This window comes from Centropristis striata, chromosome 7 (genome assembly GCF_030273125.1).
Source record: "Centropristis striata isolate RG_2023a ecotype Rhode Island chromosome 7, C.striata_1.0, whole genome shotgun sequence".
Lineage (NCBI taxonomy): Eukaryota > Metazoa > Chordata > Actinopteri > Perciformes > Serranidae > Centropristis > Centropristis striata.
In genome coordinates this window covers 41087971-41103044 of record NC_081523.1, presented here as the reverse complement: position 1 = coordinate 41103044, position 15074 = coordinate 41087971, and the positions used below count along the sequence as shown (strand labels likewise).

Here is a 15074-nt window from a genome sequence, read left to right as displayed (position 1 = left end):
TCACAGGTGACAGGTGAGTCCACCATCAGGAAATATTTCGCAACCCCGAGGGAGAATGAGGAACCTGGCCGGATAAATGTGAAGAAAAAAATCCCTTACCTGAGCTTCCTTGCCCATCTCCCCACCTGCACCTGATTTCCTTATCAGCTCTGCAGTACTTATACCAGTCTCTTTATCCCAGACATTTGAGCAAAGTTGCACCATTCCTTTGGTTTCAAGCATCTGCAACCTGTTGCCTGTCTGCTGGCCTGCCTGCCCTTATTCACTGGACTTTCGACCTTTGTGAGCGTAAGTTTTTGCAACATTTCCATAAATCCATTGAATCCAATGATTCTGTCTTTCTGCTTTTGTCTGTGTTTGGGTCTTTCCATTGTTGCCTCACACATGTACGCATATACATCAGTAGAGTGAAAGTAGAAGTAGATTTTCTCAACAAAAAAGTAAAAGTCTTTTAGTTGAAAATTTTTATTTTTAAGCAGCTGTATCTGCACTGCATATTCACTATTATCTTCTTCTTCTTCTTATAATTAGAAATGTTAAAGATTTAAATCTGATTGTGAGTAATAACAATTCTGGGGCCAGTTGGGATATATACCCACCTACCTAAATGAAAAGCAACCAGTGGCAGACTCAGACTGTTTGAAGGGCAGGGCGAAAAAATAAAAGGGACACATTCTGCACAACATCTGGTCCCACCAGCAGTAAAAAGCTGTGATGCATCATGTATGATGAAATAGTCCTCATTCTTGATGACGATTGGCATTAAGTTAAACAGAGATCCAGATCAAAGTAATCAATGATATGGTACTGACAATTAAAACCATCAAACCAAACCATGTAGGGGGCTCCCGGGGCATGCCATACCATCTTGACACTGCTTGAAATAAGAATTGAAGATACTGTCTTATAATTGATTCTGTTTTTTCCTGTGAGTGTTGCTGATAATGGCCCAGCGAGGTAAACTCACACTACTGCTACACTATTCATTACCCCCATTTATGTGTCACTTAAAATTAGAGGAGGATAGTAACTAAAGTCATTCTGAATAGAAATATTTTTTTAACTTTAATATTGTGTAAAAATAATGGAGTCTAGAAGGACCATCATAGTATTACTGGGAGACTAGCAGGACCATCATAGTATTACTGGGAGTCTAGCAGGACCATGATTGTATTACTGGGAGTCTAGCAGCACCATCATAGTATTACTGGGAGTCTAGAAGGACCATCATAGTATTACTGGGAGTCTAGCAGGACCATCATAGTATTACTGGGAGTCTAGCAGGACCATGATTGTATTACTGGGAGTCTAGCAGCACCATCATAGTATTACTGGGAGTCTAGAAGGACCATCATAGTATTACTGGGAGTCTAGCAGGACCATCATAGTATTACTGGGAGTCTAGCAGGACCATGATAGTATTACTGGGAGTCTAGCAGGACCATCATAGTATTGCTGGGAGTCTAGCAGGACCATCATAGTATTACTGGGAGTCTAGATGGACCATCATAGTATTACTGGGAGTCTAGCAGGAATATCATAGTATTGCTGGGAGTCTAGCAGGACCATGATAGTATTACTGGGAGTCTAGCAGGACCATCATAGTATTACTGGGAGTCTAGCAGGACCATGATAGTATTACTGGGAGTCTAGCAGGACCATCATAGTATTACTGGGAGTCTAGCAGGACCATCATAGTATTATTGGGAGTCTAGAAGGACCATCATAGTATTACTGGGAGTCTAGCAGGACCATCATAGTATTACTGGGAGTCTAGCAGGACCATGATAGTATTACTGGGAGTCTAGCAGGACCATCATAGTATTACTGGGAGTCTAGAAGGACCATCATAGTATTACTGGGAGTCTAGAAGGACCATGTTAGTATTACTGGGAGTCTAGAAGGACCATGATAGTATTACTGGGAGTCTAGCAGGACCATGATTGTACTGGTCCCATGATTACTTACTGATGACATATGGTTTATACTTAAACATTGTTCCTATCTGTGTCTTCTCAAAGGGATTGAGAACATGGACCTTGATCAGACCAACCTGGAATGGCAGACCTTCAATGGTTCTCTCCCCAACGGAGCAGTTTCAATCTACAATGACTACTATGACCGCATCGACTACGTTAGCAAATACGGGATTGAGGCCGGCTTCTACAACCCTGACAAGGGTCCTTACTGCCACTACCCATACGGAGAAAAGGAGCTTCGTGGTTCCCCGTTTGAGATCCTGGTGAACAAAGACAACTTTGAGTTTTTGGAATGGAAGGACGGCTCCTATGATAAAGTTCCTCCAAATTCAGTCTCTACCTCCCCCCTCGGAGACACATATGTTGGGAAGAACCAGTATGGTCTTGGAAAGGTGGATGTTAAAAATGAGGCCTTCTTCCTTCCCTATGAAGGGAAGGAGACTTGGTACAAGCACTACCAGGTCCTGACCGTCAACCGAGATATTATCAGTGAGGACATTTCTGATGTCAAGTATAACACCAATGGGGTTCAAATCATTAAAAGTCCTCCAGAGACCCTGGACACGTCTATTATCACTAACAATAGCTGCCAGGAAGTGACACAGACAACTACCATTGAAAAGACAATCCAAGTGGAGCAAAGGTGGGACACCAGCTTTTCCATCACATCGGGGGTCACGTCTACAATCACTGCAGGAATCCCTGATGTCGCCTCTACTAGTATTAGTTTTAGCATGGAGACAACCTTCCAGTACACCAAAGGAACCACCATCACCAAGTCGACCACCCAAAAGGTTTCTGTTCAGCACACAGTGCCACCAAACCACTCCTGCACTGTCACTATGGTGGGACGAGAGCACAGGGCAGACATCCCTTTCACTGCACGTCTCTGTCGCACCTACAGAGACGGGAAGACCAATTGGACATCCATCTCTGGGACCTACAGAGGCGTCCAAATGGGAGAAGTCCGGGCTGATGTGGGTCGCAGTGTACCTATACCGGGTGCAGCAACCTGTCCACCCAAGAGATAATAAATCTGACATATTGTATGTTAGATACCTGAAACACTGTAATGAGAAACAAAAAAAAAATAGCTTGTATATTTTATATGCCTTAGTGTCTTTCATATGTAGGGGTAACTGGTTGCAGATACAAATTGCCTCCAGCAGGGTCACCAAAATATTTACAGGTAAAAGCTAATTTATGTCAATTTTGCTATCAGAAATTGACTGAATTAATATTTAACACTTTAAATGAATTCAAGTTATTTTCAGGGCACCACCTCTTCCATCTTGAAGTATGTAATCAAGAAAATGCTCCCACAATTCATAATGCATTCAGTCCATACATCCAAATGAAACTTGTGGAATAGCTGTGACCCCTACACATAACATGAGAAAATAACTTGACATGTATCCATCTCTTCAGTTTTTCTAAAAATTTCTTTGTGAAAAATTAAAAAATTTATGAAAAATGTGTAGTAGTATTCTGTTACAAATTGTTGTTGTTTTTTCAGCCAAATAAAAATAACAAAATACTCAAAATGGAATAGGTATTTTAACATTTAACAATATATTATGTATCTTAATTGAAATGAAGTACATTTATTATGTCATTGTTACATGTAAAATAAATCTACATGCAAAACAAATCTGTGTCACAATCATTCAACTGTTCATTTGTCATGCATAGGTAACTTTAAGACATGAAATATGTCTTTGTGTTTTGATGTAATTTTTTGGAGGGGCATTTCATCTTTTTTTAATCCATTCTTGTTATTAAAAAATGTAAAAATCAACACCAAATGTGTTTAACAAATGATGCAAAATTGCTGCAACTAATGGGACATTATTGAGCATGGAAATGTAATTCAGAAACGCTTTCATTCTAAATCCTTGTACACTTTTTTTTAATTATTAATAGTTTTAATTAACTGATTAACTTTTATTACAGATGCAGGTGCATAACAACAGAAGGCTGCTTTACCATAGTGAGTCCATCATTTGTTGATACTTTGAGCAAGCCAGTTTAAACTTGGGGGTAAAAATCACGTCTTATTTAAGAAAGAAATGACCTGTTGTTCAGCTCCAGGAGTGTAAAGAGGAACAACAAGCTCTCCAACATTCTTCACATTGCAGGGGAGGAGTCACAGAAACAACTTTCTACTACAACTGTTTCTGGAGAGCCACTTTTAAATATGACAGACCATCACCACCCAATACAGGCCGTATCAACAAATCTTGACACTGATTGAATTAGTGTTTTTCATAACTAAACAACCCATGGACCAGTAGGGCTCTGCTCCACCTGCTGGCAGGCCAGCAGATCGTTATCAGCCCATTCAAATGGTACTAATAGTTGTCTTGCCCAATAAATCACTGTCCTGTGTTTCCTTACATTACACTTCTGTTAGGGTTAGGCGTCGGAAAAGGCCATTTGATTTACATGATTACCCATTTCCTGTTAACCTGCCTGACCTTCTGCCTGATCCTTGTGACTGTAAGTTTTTTAAATGTTTAATTGTTCCAAGATTAAAATTAAGTCAGATTCAAATTAAATCTGTGTCACAATCACTCAAACATTAGCATGTTACAGGGAAAGCAGCTGGGCTTCAGATAACTGAGACAAAACTATATTTTTTACTTGTCAATGAAATATTCAGAGATAAGGATCTTGTGAATGCCTCCACCATCACTCTCCTAATCCAAATGATTAGATCAGGAGGACAGAGAGAAAGTAATCATTTACACCTTAACGCCAGGCTTTTTATATGCAAACAAAGTTTTTTTTGGGCAACTTAAATCAAAACAGATACCTCTGACCTTTATGCTAGCTACTATAACTCACCAACTAACAGTTTAATGTGATGGGCTGTGGAGCTAGTCAACATAAATTAGATTTGATTAGAAACATTTATGTAAACGTTATAGACACGTTGTAAAAAATCATGAGGTTTTAAATGAAGGGAAAAGAAGGATTTTGATGTTGCCTCCCAATATGACCGTGCAGTCCTGGTAGCTGTCGGGGGGGAGAAGCTTTTTCTTTTCACATCTTTTCTCATGTTTTGTGGGATTTATGCATGTGGGAACCTCCCGGCCTGAGTAGTGAAGCAAACGGGAAATGCCTTCAGCCTGCAATCCTTCAACAAACATTCTATCTATACTATACAATATACTATACAATACAAAATGAGATGACTTCTCACTTGATTTATCACCGAGGAAAAATTCTGGTTTCAAGTCCTCTTCAAGTCAATATGATGTTAATAAGTAATGGGTGGTTTAGGGCGTTGCTACATTTAATTGACAGGGTCATAAGGAGAGAAGCAGAACAGTCCGTATCCACGGCAACGTAAACATCTAAACAGAACTTTGAATTTTCACTTCATCAAAGTTTACTGCAACATTTTGTTCTTTTAAAAATGTCTTGTTCAGCGTTCGGTTGGACTAAAAGACTCCAAGGAGTCGTTGTTCACTTTCTACGGTAAGTAACAAATATTTAGTTTCAGCATTAACAGTCCAAATATGGTCTCTCCTGGTTTCAACAAACAAAGATGGAGACGCACATAACACTGAACTCGATGCTTCAAACTGGCCACAAACCAACAGGTGATGTCGCCTTGACTACGGCCATTATTCATATACAGTCTGTGGGTTGATGTAGTTAAGTTAGCTGACTGTCTTCTCTTTACCTCCCTTTGGATTGCATCTGCTGTGCCATTGGTCAATGCTAAACTGCTCAAAACATTTTTCATACTTGGCATGAAACACGAGATAACTGAAGAATTTACAAAAGGACACGGGACGTTGAAAAGATATGGCCGAGACATTGAACACTTTGTTTTGGCTCCAACAAAGACCAGTAGGCATTAAGTGGCGTGATCGTGTAGGTGGAAGGTATTTACGCATCAAGAATGCTGCTTTCAACCAGATAACAAAGTAACCCCTCAGGGGTTAGTTGGATGAACTTGTAGGTCATGACTTGGTGGAAGTGATGCTTTAAAAACGTGCAGAGCTGTAACACTTAACACTGCAACCATTCATAATGATATTATTATTTTGTTTTATTGTATTCTTTTTTGAGTTGTTGGTAAAGTTCCTGGGGTAAAGACATTTCCATTACCAGTGCTTGTGGAAAATAGTTTTATTTAGAAGCATGACAGAAGTCTTTGAAATCCTCTTTTTGGAGTTTCAGACAAAATCATCAAAGCTCATCACATCTTAATGGGCAATGAACATTTCAGTAAAATTTATTAGGATGTCTGTGAAATTGTGATGAAACCTTCATCACAATTTGATATGTCCTGCATGACATTTTTTTCCCTGCGGTTTTCAGAGAGCTGACAAGATGGTGGGTACTGACATCAGTTTTTGGGAGACACAGGAGAAAAGGACACGGAATGTTGAAAATATATGGCCAAGTCATTAAACACTTTGTTTTGGCTCTGACAATGAACAGTAGACAGTCAGTGGTGCAGCGTGAGAGTAGACGTCTGGCTGGAAGGTATTTACCCATCAAAAGTGTTGCTTTCAACAAGATGGCAAAGTAATAGGGGCAAGTGGGGTGAACCTGTGGAACTTATGAACACTGTAAAACATTCAAAATTATATTTTTAATTCATACAAGAATAATCCTTAGGCTATACAATGAAATGCAGAGGAGAAAGAGCATCTGTCTCTGCAATAACTCATCAGAGGCAAAGACAAACTTCCACTGAGGTGGAAAGATTAAAGTTATTCTAATCAAAGTGATCAATGACTGCCACTCAGGGTGAAGATAAAATAAAGATTCCTCCAGCTGAGCTTCCCCGCCCATCTCCCCACCCGGACCTGACTTCCTTATCAGGTCTGCAGCACTCATACCAGCCTCCTTACCCCAGTCACAGACATTTGAGCAAAGTTGCACCATTTGTTTGTTTTCTAGCTTCTGTTATTTGTCTTTTCTGGAACACTGTAACCTGTTGCCTGTCTGCTGGCCTGCCTGACCATATTCACTTTCGACCCATGTGAGTGTACGTTTTTGCTAAATTTTCCATAAATCCACTGGAATGAAGCTGTCTTTCTGCTTTTGTCTGAGTTTACGTCTTTCCATTGTTGCCTCACAAATACAGGTATACATTGGTAGAGTGATAGTAGAAGTAGATTTTCTCTCTAAAAATGTAAAATAACTGATTTTTTTAAATCTTTAACATAAAATCAAATGTTTTATGTTTAAGTGTCCTAACTACCTGTTGTATCTGCAGTGACTATTCACACAATTGTGATATAATAATCATAATAATTATTATTATGATTATTATATTATTATTACTGATTTTACTGTGTTTAAATTGATTGTGAGTTATAACTGTCATGGTTTGAACTTATTTTTGGTTATTTTTGTATTTTTAGTTTCTAGTTTTGTTCTGGGTTTTATGATTTTAATTTTGGTAGTTTTGGATTTGGGTTTTTGGGCTTCCTCCGGAGACTCTGTGGGCGTGGAAGCTTGAGGCTGGTGCCACAGCTGAAGATCATTAGCCCCTTTCATAGTGTGGTCCCGCAAATGTCCCGCTATATTGCTGGAAAGATCTGTGCCTGCTTAACGCCTTAGGGCGTTCATAGTGATCCCGCAAAGGCGTGATATTCGTGCCCTTTCATAGTGCAGTCTGACGTCGCAGAACGGTGGAGGAGATGATAGTGACGTGCGACAGAGCAGCAGCAGTGCTGCCCAGTAGCGCAGTGCTAACAGGCTAACAGTTAGCTCTGTAGCAGTACAGTGTGTATGTGCTGCTGCTGCAGGAGGTGTTCACTTAGCGACCTCTGTTTGTTTACAACAAGCACCGGACACTCTGTGCACAGTTAGCGACGCCGGTTTGTTTTTTTATGATCAGCAGCGGAATTAGTGGCGGATGCTATGCACAGTTAGCGACGGCGGCCGCAGCTGTTGTGCAGCTGAACAGTGATTTGATGACTGTCGGACCAAGATGTGTGTTGGACGTCACACGCAACCTCAAACATCCCGCTTCGCCCTGATGGCCCGTTCATAGTGGTCCCTTCCAACAGTCCCACCAATATTTGTCTAATTCTTGGCCACATGCGCCAAAGAAATGAGGGGCGTAATTTCACTTCTAAAACATTAACTTGGTATTATGTTAACCATATTTGTGTTCACTGTGCCACCAACTGGCTGTATGATTCTTGTGCTCTTTGATATGTTTCTTTCTTTGATTGAATTCATATTGGCAGAAATTAGAAAGCAAGTCTCTTTGTCTCTTGACACTGCTTGAAATAGGAATTGGAGATATTGTCTTTTATTTGATTCTGTATTTCCCAATTAACTGAAAAAATGGCAACAACAGAAAATCTAAAGATGATTTTGTTCTGTGTTTCATCTGCAGCTGAAGCTGTGAGTGTTGCTGATAATGGCCCAGGGAGGTAAACACAGACTACTGCTACACTATTCATTTTTTATGTTGCTGGTTCTTTTCGAAGTGGCTCCATTTATGTTCCACTTAAAATGGGATAAGAGCAGTAACTGCTTTTCCACAAACAGTAGCTAGTAAAAAATGTCTTTAATATTGTATAATGCTTCACTATTCGGTGAAAATAATAATTTCTACTAGGACCATGATAGTAGTAATGAGGGTCTAGCATGACCATGGTAGTAGTAGTTGCAGCCTTGCAGGAAGCAGCAGGTACAGCTACAGTCTAGGCTCAACCTGGCTCCATCATTATTTATCGGTGACCAGTGGTTTATACTAAACTATTGTTCCTATTTGTGTCTTCTCAAAGGGATTAAGAACCTGGACCTTGATCAGACCAGCCTGGAATGGCAGACCTTCAATGGTTCTCTCCCCAACGGAGCAGTTTCAATTTACAATGGATACTGTGGACGCACCGACTATGTTTGCAAATACGGGATTGAGGCCGGCTTCTACAACCCTAGCAAGGGTCCTCACTGCCACTACCCATACGGAGACAAGGAGCTTCGTGGTTCCCCATTTGAGATCCTGGTGAACAAAGACAACTTTGAGTTTTTGGAATGGAAAGATGACTGCTATGGTTCAGTGCCTCAGAATTCAGTCTACACCTCCCCCAACAAAGATGTATGTGTTGGGAAGAACAAGTATGGTCTTGGAAAGGTGCATGTTAAACATGAGGCCTTCTTCCTTCCCTGGGAAGGTTCTGAGTATTGGTACAAGTACTACCAGGTCCTGACCGTCAACAGAGATATAATCAGTGAGGACATTTCTGATGTCAAGTATAAGACCAATGGGGTTCAAGTCATTCAGGATCCTCCAAAGACCATGAACTTGTCTATCATCACTAACAAAGGCTGCCAGGAAGTGACACAGACAACTACCATTGAAAAGATGAGCCAAGTGGAGCAAAGGTGGGACACCAGCTTTTCCTTTACAGTGGGGGCCAGGACTACCATCACTGCAGGAATTCCTTTAATTGCCAATGTAGATATTGAGTATAGCATGGAGACAACCTTCCAGTTCACCAAAGGAACCACCCATACCGAGTCGACCGCCCACAAGGTTTCTGTTGAGCACATAGTGCCACCAAACCACTCCTGCACTGTCACTATGGTGGGACGAAAGCACAGGGCAGACATCCCTTACACTGCACGTCTCTGTCGCACCTACAGAAATGGGGAGACCACTTGGACATCCATCTCTGGGACCTACAGAGGCGTCCAAATGGGAGAAGTCCGGGCTGAGGTGGGTCGATGTGTACGTCTACCGGGTGCCATGCCCTGTCACTGAGAGAATGATGAAGATGCTCCAAGAGATAAAATATCTGACATATTGTATGTTAGATACCTGGAACATTGTAACGAGAAACAAAAAAATAAACTAGCTTGTATATTTTTATATGCTTTAACGTCTTTCATCAAATAAGAAAATAACTTGACATGTATCCATCTCTTTAGTTTTTTTTTCTTCAAATTTCTTTCCAAGCAACAAATGAAATTAATAAAAAAATATAGAAGTATTCTGTTACAAATTGCATTGTATGTTTTTTTTGTTCAGCCAAATAAGAATGACAAAATACTCAAATGTATCTGTGGTTTTCTTTAAAATTAACAATGTATTATGTATCTTAATTGAAATACAGTACATTGAATATGTCATTCTTACATGTAAAATAAATCTACATGCAAATCAAATCTGTGTCACAATCATTCAACTGATCAATTATCATGCATAAGACATTTCAAGAGATGAAATATGTCTTGATGTCTTGGTGTATTGACGTAATATTCTGGAGGGGTATTTCATTATTTTTTTTCTCCATTCTCCTTATTACCATTATTGAGCATGGAAATTCATTTAGAAAAGCCACTTTCTTCATACATTCTAAACCCTTTTACAATTTGATAGTTTTAATTAACTGAGTAATGTTGGGACCTTGCCACAAGTGAATCTTGGGTTTGTGAATTTAAACGGATATAGATTTAATGTAGCAGCAATTCCGTTCACCTCCCGAAATGGCATCTCACCTTATTTTGGTTCTCTGACAAGGGACAGTCAGATGTCTCTTCTCCCATGATGCTTGGCGTTTATGACACCTCCAGATGAGTTACTGGTCAGGAGACATATGACACCATAGGTGGTCTACTATAAGGAGCTAACACCCCTTATCTTCTTCCTCTTTCTCCACCGGCCCATTAAGGAGTAGAATTCCAGTGCAGAATAAATATGAATATGCAGTTTAAAAATGTTGGTGCCGTGAAACAAATAAGATGCAATGAACAGTGTGCATAAAAAACACATAAAGTGCATAGCGACTGTATGTGTCCTTCACTCGGAAAATAGGCATATTTGTTTTATTGTCTTTCTGTGACTATGAATTGAAAAGACAAATAAACTAAATAACACCGACCCAACACGCTCAATTATAAGATGATGCACATATTTGTTTACAATATAGTTGTTAGCATGTTGACATTTAAACACACTTCTATATATCATGATGATAGTTTTGGTTTTATTACTCCATATATTTATACATCCACCCCAGCAATTGATGGTTGTGAAGGAAATTTGGTGTTTCCTGTCATGGTGGTACAAGAAGTAGGCGGCGACCTACTTGATATTCAAAACACAAGGCCTTGTGGGAACTCACTAGGGCCTTAACTCTGATAACACCATGTTTGAGGGGAACATGTAGACCAGTGGGCTCTGTCCTGATGTGATGTATAGGGCAGGAAGATAGGGCCACATTGAGTCTGGCTGAAAAGCCAATGCTGAAAAGTGCAACAGTCATAAGTCGAGCGGTGTACGGGACTTTGTTGTACTGTAAAATAGCCATTCGGGATTGTGCGGTGTATGGAACAAGAAGGTGCTAATAAAACTTGCTGAAAAGAGTATTGAGTGCTTTGTGTTTAGCCAGCTCACCCATTAACTTAGTGCAGTTGTCAAAATTGCCACGACAAGGTCAATAAAGTATGACAATGATGATGAAAAATGGATGATGGATGCATGGATGATTAAATCTTTAAATCATTGTGTTCTTGCGAGCAGATGCCGTTTTATCAAAGTTTATTATTCAGACATTTTTACGAGCATGACCCAGGGAGAAGATAACATAAAGATTCCTCCAGCTGAGCTTCCCCGCCCATCTCCCACCTGCACCTGATTTCCTTATCAGCTCTGCAGTACTTATATCACCCTCTTCACCCCAGTCACAGACCTTTGAGCAAAGTTGCACCATTTGTTGTTTTCTAGCTTCTGTTACTTTTCTGGGACACTGTAACCTGTTGCCTAGCTCTTGACCTGCCTGACCTTATTCACTGGATTTTCCACCCTTGTAAGAGTATGTTTTTGCAAGATTTTCCATAAATCCATTTGAATGATTCTTTCTTTCTGCTTTTGTTTGAGTTTACGTCTTTCCATTGTTCTCTCACACGTGCATGCACAGAGTGTAATAGTAGAAGATGTTCTAATAACAGAAATGTTTTACTTTCACTTAATTCTTGTTATTTTTTCAAGAATTGTTTTATGTTTAATAACGTGTCTCAACTAACTGTACTGACTATACATCTGTCTATCTTTAAATCTGATAGTGAGTAATAATAATGATGGGACGAACAGGCAATATAGGTGCAATGTGTTATTCCCGGCTACATGCTGAGTCTTAGCTTATAATTTTAGCAAATACTTCGACTCTTATATTTAAAAGTCACATTCCAGATAGATTGCATATTTGTTTCATCGATAGGGTAGTTAATGTTTCAACATGGTCTCACAGGAATCCGTGAAATAGCCACGGATTTGCTTAACTCAAAATCTGTGGAATAGCCACGGAATCACTCAAATTTCCGTGAAACTGACACGGATTTCGCTACAATGCACGTTAATGACAGTCATATCCCGTGGCTATTCCATGGATATTTGTTCCTATTGGTTTGTTCCAAGTCACGTGACTTTCAAGGTCCTGGCGGTCAGAACAATAAACATGGTGGACAGTTCTCTCATTTTTAGTGAAAAAAGCTATATTTTGACTTAGTTTCTGCATAAAAATGGATTTTGATCACATTTCTAGCGAGAAATATGTTTTATTTTCTAAATATTCACTCAGTGAATGTACAAAATCACTTTGTTTGTTGGAATAGCCACGGGATATGACTGTCATTAACTTTCATTGTAACTATATTGTCGTGTCAGTTTGAGTGATTTTGATTTAAGCAAATCCGTGGCTATTTCACGGATTCCTGTGAGACCAGGTTCTAATAATTATATTATTAACTATCTTATCTTAACGATTATATTATATTAGTTAATTATTATATTATATTAATAATTATATCTAGCAGGACCATGATAGTAGTAGTTGGAGCCTTGCAGGAACACAGCAGCAGGTATAGCTACAGTCTAGGCTCAACCTGGCTCCATCATTATTTACCGATGACCAGTGGTTTATTCTAAAAACATTGTTCCTATTTGTGTCTTCTCAAAGGGATTGAGAACATGGACCTTGATCAGACCAACCTGGGATGGCAGACCTTCAATGGTTCTCTCCCCAACGGAGCAGTTTCAATCTACAATGACTACTATAAACGCACCGACTATGTTAGCAAATACGGGATTGAGGCCGGCTTCTACAACCCTAGCATGGGTCCTTACTGCCACTACCCATACGCAGGAGAGGAGAGGAGAGGTTACCCATTTGAGATCCTGGTGAACAAAGACAACTTTGAGTTTTTGGAATGGAAGGATGGCTCCCATGGTTCAGTTCCTCCAAATTCAGTCTACACCTCCCCCTTCGAAGACAAATATGTTGCGAAGAACCAGTATGGTCTTGGAAAGGTGCATGTTGAACATAAGTCCTTCTACCTTCCCTGTGAAGGGAAGGAGTCTTGGTATAGGTACTACCAGGTCCTAACCATCAACAGAGATATTATCAGTGAGGACATCTCTGATGTCAAGTACAACACTAATGGGGTTCAAATCATTAAAGGTCCTCCAGAGACCATGGAGACATCTATCATCACTAACAAAGACTGCCAGCCAGTGACACAGTCAGCTGCCCTTGAAAAGATGAGCCAAGTGGGGCAAAAGTGGGACACCGGCTTTTCCTTTACACTGGGGGCCACGGCTACCATCACTGCAGGAATCCCTAGCATCGCCTCTTTTAATGTTGGGTTTAACATGTCGGGAACCCGCCAGTACACCAAAGGAACCACCCACACCAAGACAACCACCCACAAGGTTTCTGTTCAGCACATAGTGCCACCAAACCACTCCTGCACTGTCACTATGGTGGGACGAAAGCACAAAGTAGAAATCCCTTTCACTGCACGTCTCCGCCGCACCTACAGAAACGGGAAGACCACTTGGACATCCATCTCTGGGACCTACACAAGCGTCCAAATGGGAGAAGTCCAGTCTGTGGTGGGTCGCAGTGTACCTATACCCGGTGCCGCAGCATGCCGATCCAAGAGATAGAATATCTGACATATTGTATATCAGATACCTGAAACATTGTAATGAGAAGCTAAAAATAAACTAGCTTGTATATTTTATATGTCTTAACGTCTTTCATAACATAAGACATGACATGTATCTATCTCTTCAGATTTTCTTTAAATTTATTTCCAAGCAACAAATGAAATTAACTAAAAAAATTGTAGTAGAAGTATTCTGTTACAACTGGCATTGAATGTTTTTTGTAATATCTATTTTAACAATTAACATATTATGTATCTTGATTGAAACACAGTACATGTAATGTCATTGTTACATGTACTCCTCATTAAAATTGTTAAAATCAACACCAAATGTGTGTAGCAAATGATATTAACCCAAAACTTGCTGCAATTTATGGGACATTATTGAGCATGGAAATGTAATTAAGCCATACATTTTTCATATATTCTAAACGCTGATACACTGAATAACTCTTATTACAGATGCAGGTGCATAACAACAGAAGCCTGCTTTACCATAATGGGTTGGTCATTTGTTGATACTTTGAGCAAGAAGGTAATTTGAGAATGATGTGAAAATAAATATAAATACACTTCAAGTATTTAAAAAAGACAAATACAATTTTTATCAAGTATTCTGTCACTTCTTTTGTCGCAATTTCCACAGTCTTCTTTTGTTCAGCCAAAAAAAAAAAGACAAAATACTCCAAATTTAATGTTTTTTAACATTTTATATTATATTATGTAGAACAACATTTTTTTTTTGCGACCATAATTACAATCCATGTCCTTAATGTTTTGTATGTGTATTCAACATGTGCAAGAATGCATGCCAGACTGTATTAATTATTAATTGTTATTACATTTAACAGTTTGTCAAGTAGCACCTGAGTTTTGTTTTGATTGATTCAAACCTAATCAATGATTGGTTACTGTGTGTCTAATCTTTCGGTTTTCTTTAATCCATAAATCATTTACAACCTTTATGACACCTGGCTGGAATTAATAAAATCCAAACGTGATCATGTGTCTCTACTTCCTTAGGAAACAACAAGTTGCCCTTTACTTTTTTATCATTTATGATCATGTTTTTCAGCTTTTCCCTGAAGGGCATGTATAATTGTAGGTGTCATCACGTTTCTTGCACTTCAAATTCTCGTTTTATTATTTTCTAACTGT

At 39.4% G+C, this 15074-nt stretch overlaps 3 protein-coding genes across 8 annotated transcripts; all 3 read left to right on the top strand.

The window, feature by feature from the left end:
• Positions 1 to 213: 213 nt before the first annotated feature.
• Positions 214 to 3010, top strand: LOC131974956 (natterin-3-like). The gene is made up of 2 exons (XM_059337464.1): positions 214 to 288; positions 2022 to 3010. Exon 2 carries the CDS (start codon positions 2033 to 2035, stop codon positions 3008 to 3010), a length of 978 nt encoding a protein of 325 aa, XP_059193447.1. The 5' UTR covers positions 214 to 288; positions 2022 to 2032.
• Positions 3011 to 6852: 3842 nt separating this feature from the next.
• On the top strand, positions 6853 to 10052 carry LOC131975411 (natterin-3-like). 6 transcript variants are annotated; one of them, XM_059338081.1, is made up of 3 exons: positions 6853 to 6984; positions 8356 to 8479; positions 8750 to 10051. In XM_059338081.1, the coding sequence occupies exons 2-3, from the start codon at positions 8380 to 8382 to the stop codon at positions 9727 to 9729; spliced, it is 1080 nt and encodes a 359-aa protein (XP_059194064.1). In that variant the 5' UTR covers positions 6853 to 6984; positions 8356 to 8379; the 3' UTR covers positions 9730 to 10051. The 6 variants fall into 6 exon arrangements, with proteins under 6 accessions (XP_059194064.1, XP_059194067.1, XP_059194065.1 ...); XM_059338084.1 differs by having other exon boundaries at positions 6868 to 6984; positions 8356 to 8392; XM_059338082.1 differs by having other exon boundaries at positions 6892 to 6990.
• Positions 10053 to 12931: 2879 nt separating this feature from the next.
• LOC131975416 (natterin-3-like) lies at positions 12932 to 14050 on the top strand. The gene has a single exon (XM_059338092.1). The coding sequence runs from the start codon at positions 12937 to 12939 to the stop codon at positions 13912 to 13914; it is 978 nt and encodes a 325-aa protein (XP_059194075.1). The 5' UTR covers positions 12932 to 12936; the 3' UTR covers positions 13915 to 14050.
• The last annotated feature ends 1024 nt before the right edge of the window (positions 14051 to 15074 follow it).

Excerpts from the sequence above, each read along its gene's own strand:
- LOC131974956 (XM_059337464.1), top strand. The coding sequence starts at position 2,033 with ATGGACCTTGATCAGACCAACCTGGAATGGCAGACCTTCAATGGTTCT.
- LOC131975411 (XM_059338083.1), top strand. The coding sequence starts at position 8,380 with ATGGCCCAGGGAGGTAAACACAGACTACTGCTACACTATTCATTTTTT. Across the intron at positions 8,480-8,749 it reads TATGTTCCACTTAAAATGGG|GGATTAAGAACCTGGACCTT; the intron begins ATAAGAGCAGTA and ends GTCTTCTCAAAG.
- LOC131975416 (XM_059338092.1), top strand. The coding sequence starts at position 12,937 with ATGGACCTTGATCAGACCAACCTGGGATGGCAGACCTTCAATGGTTCT.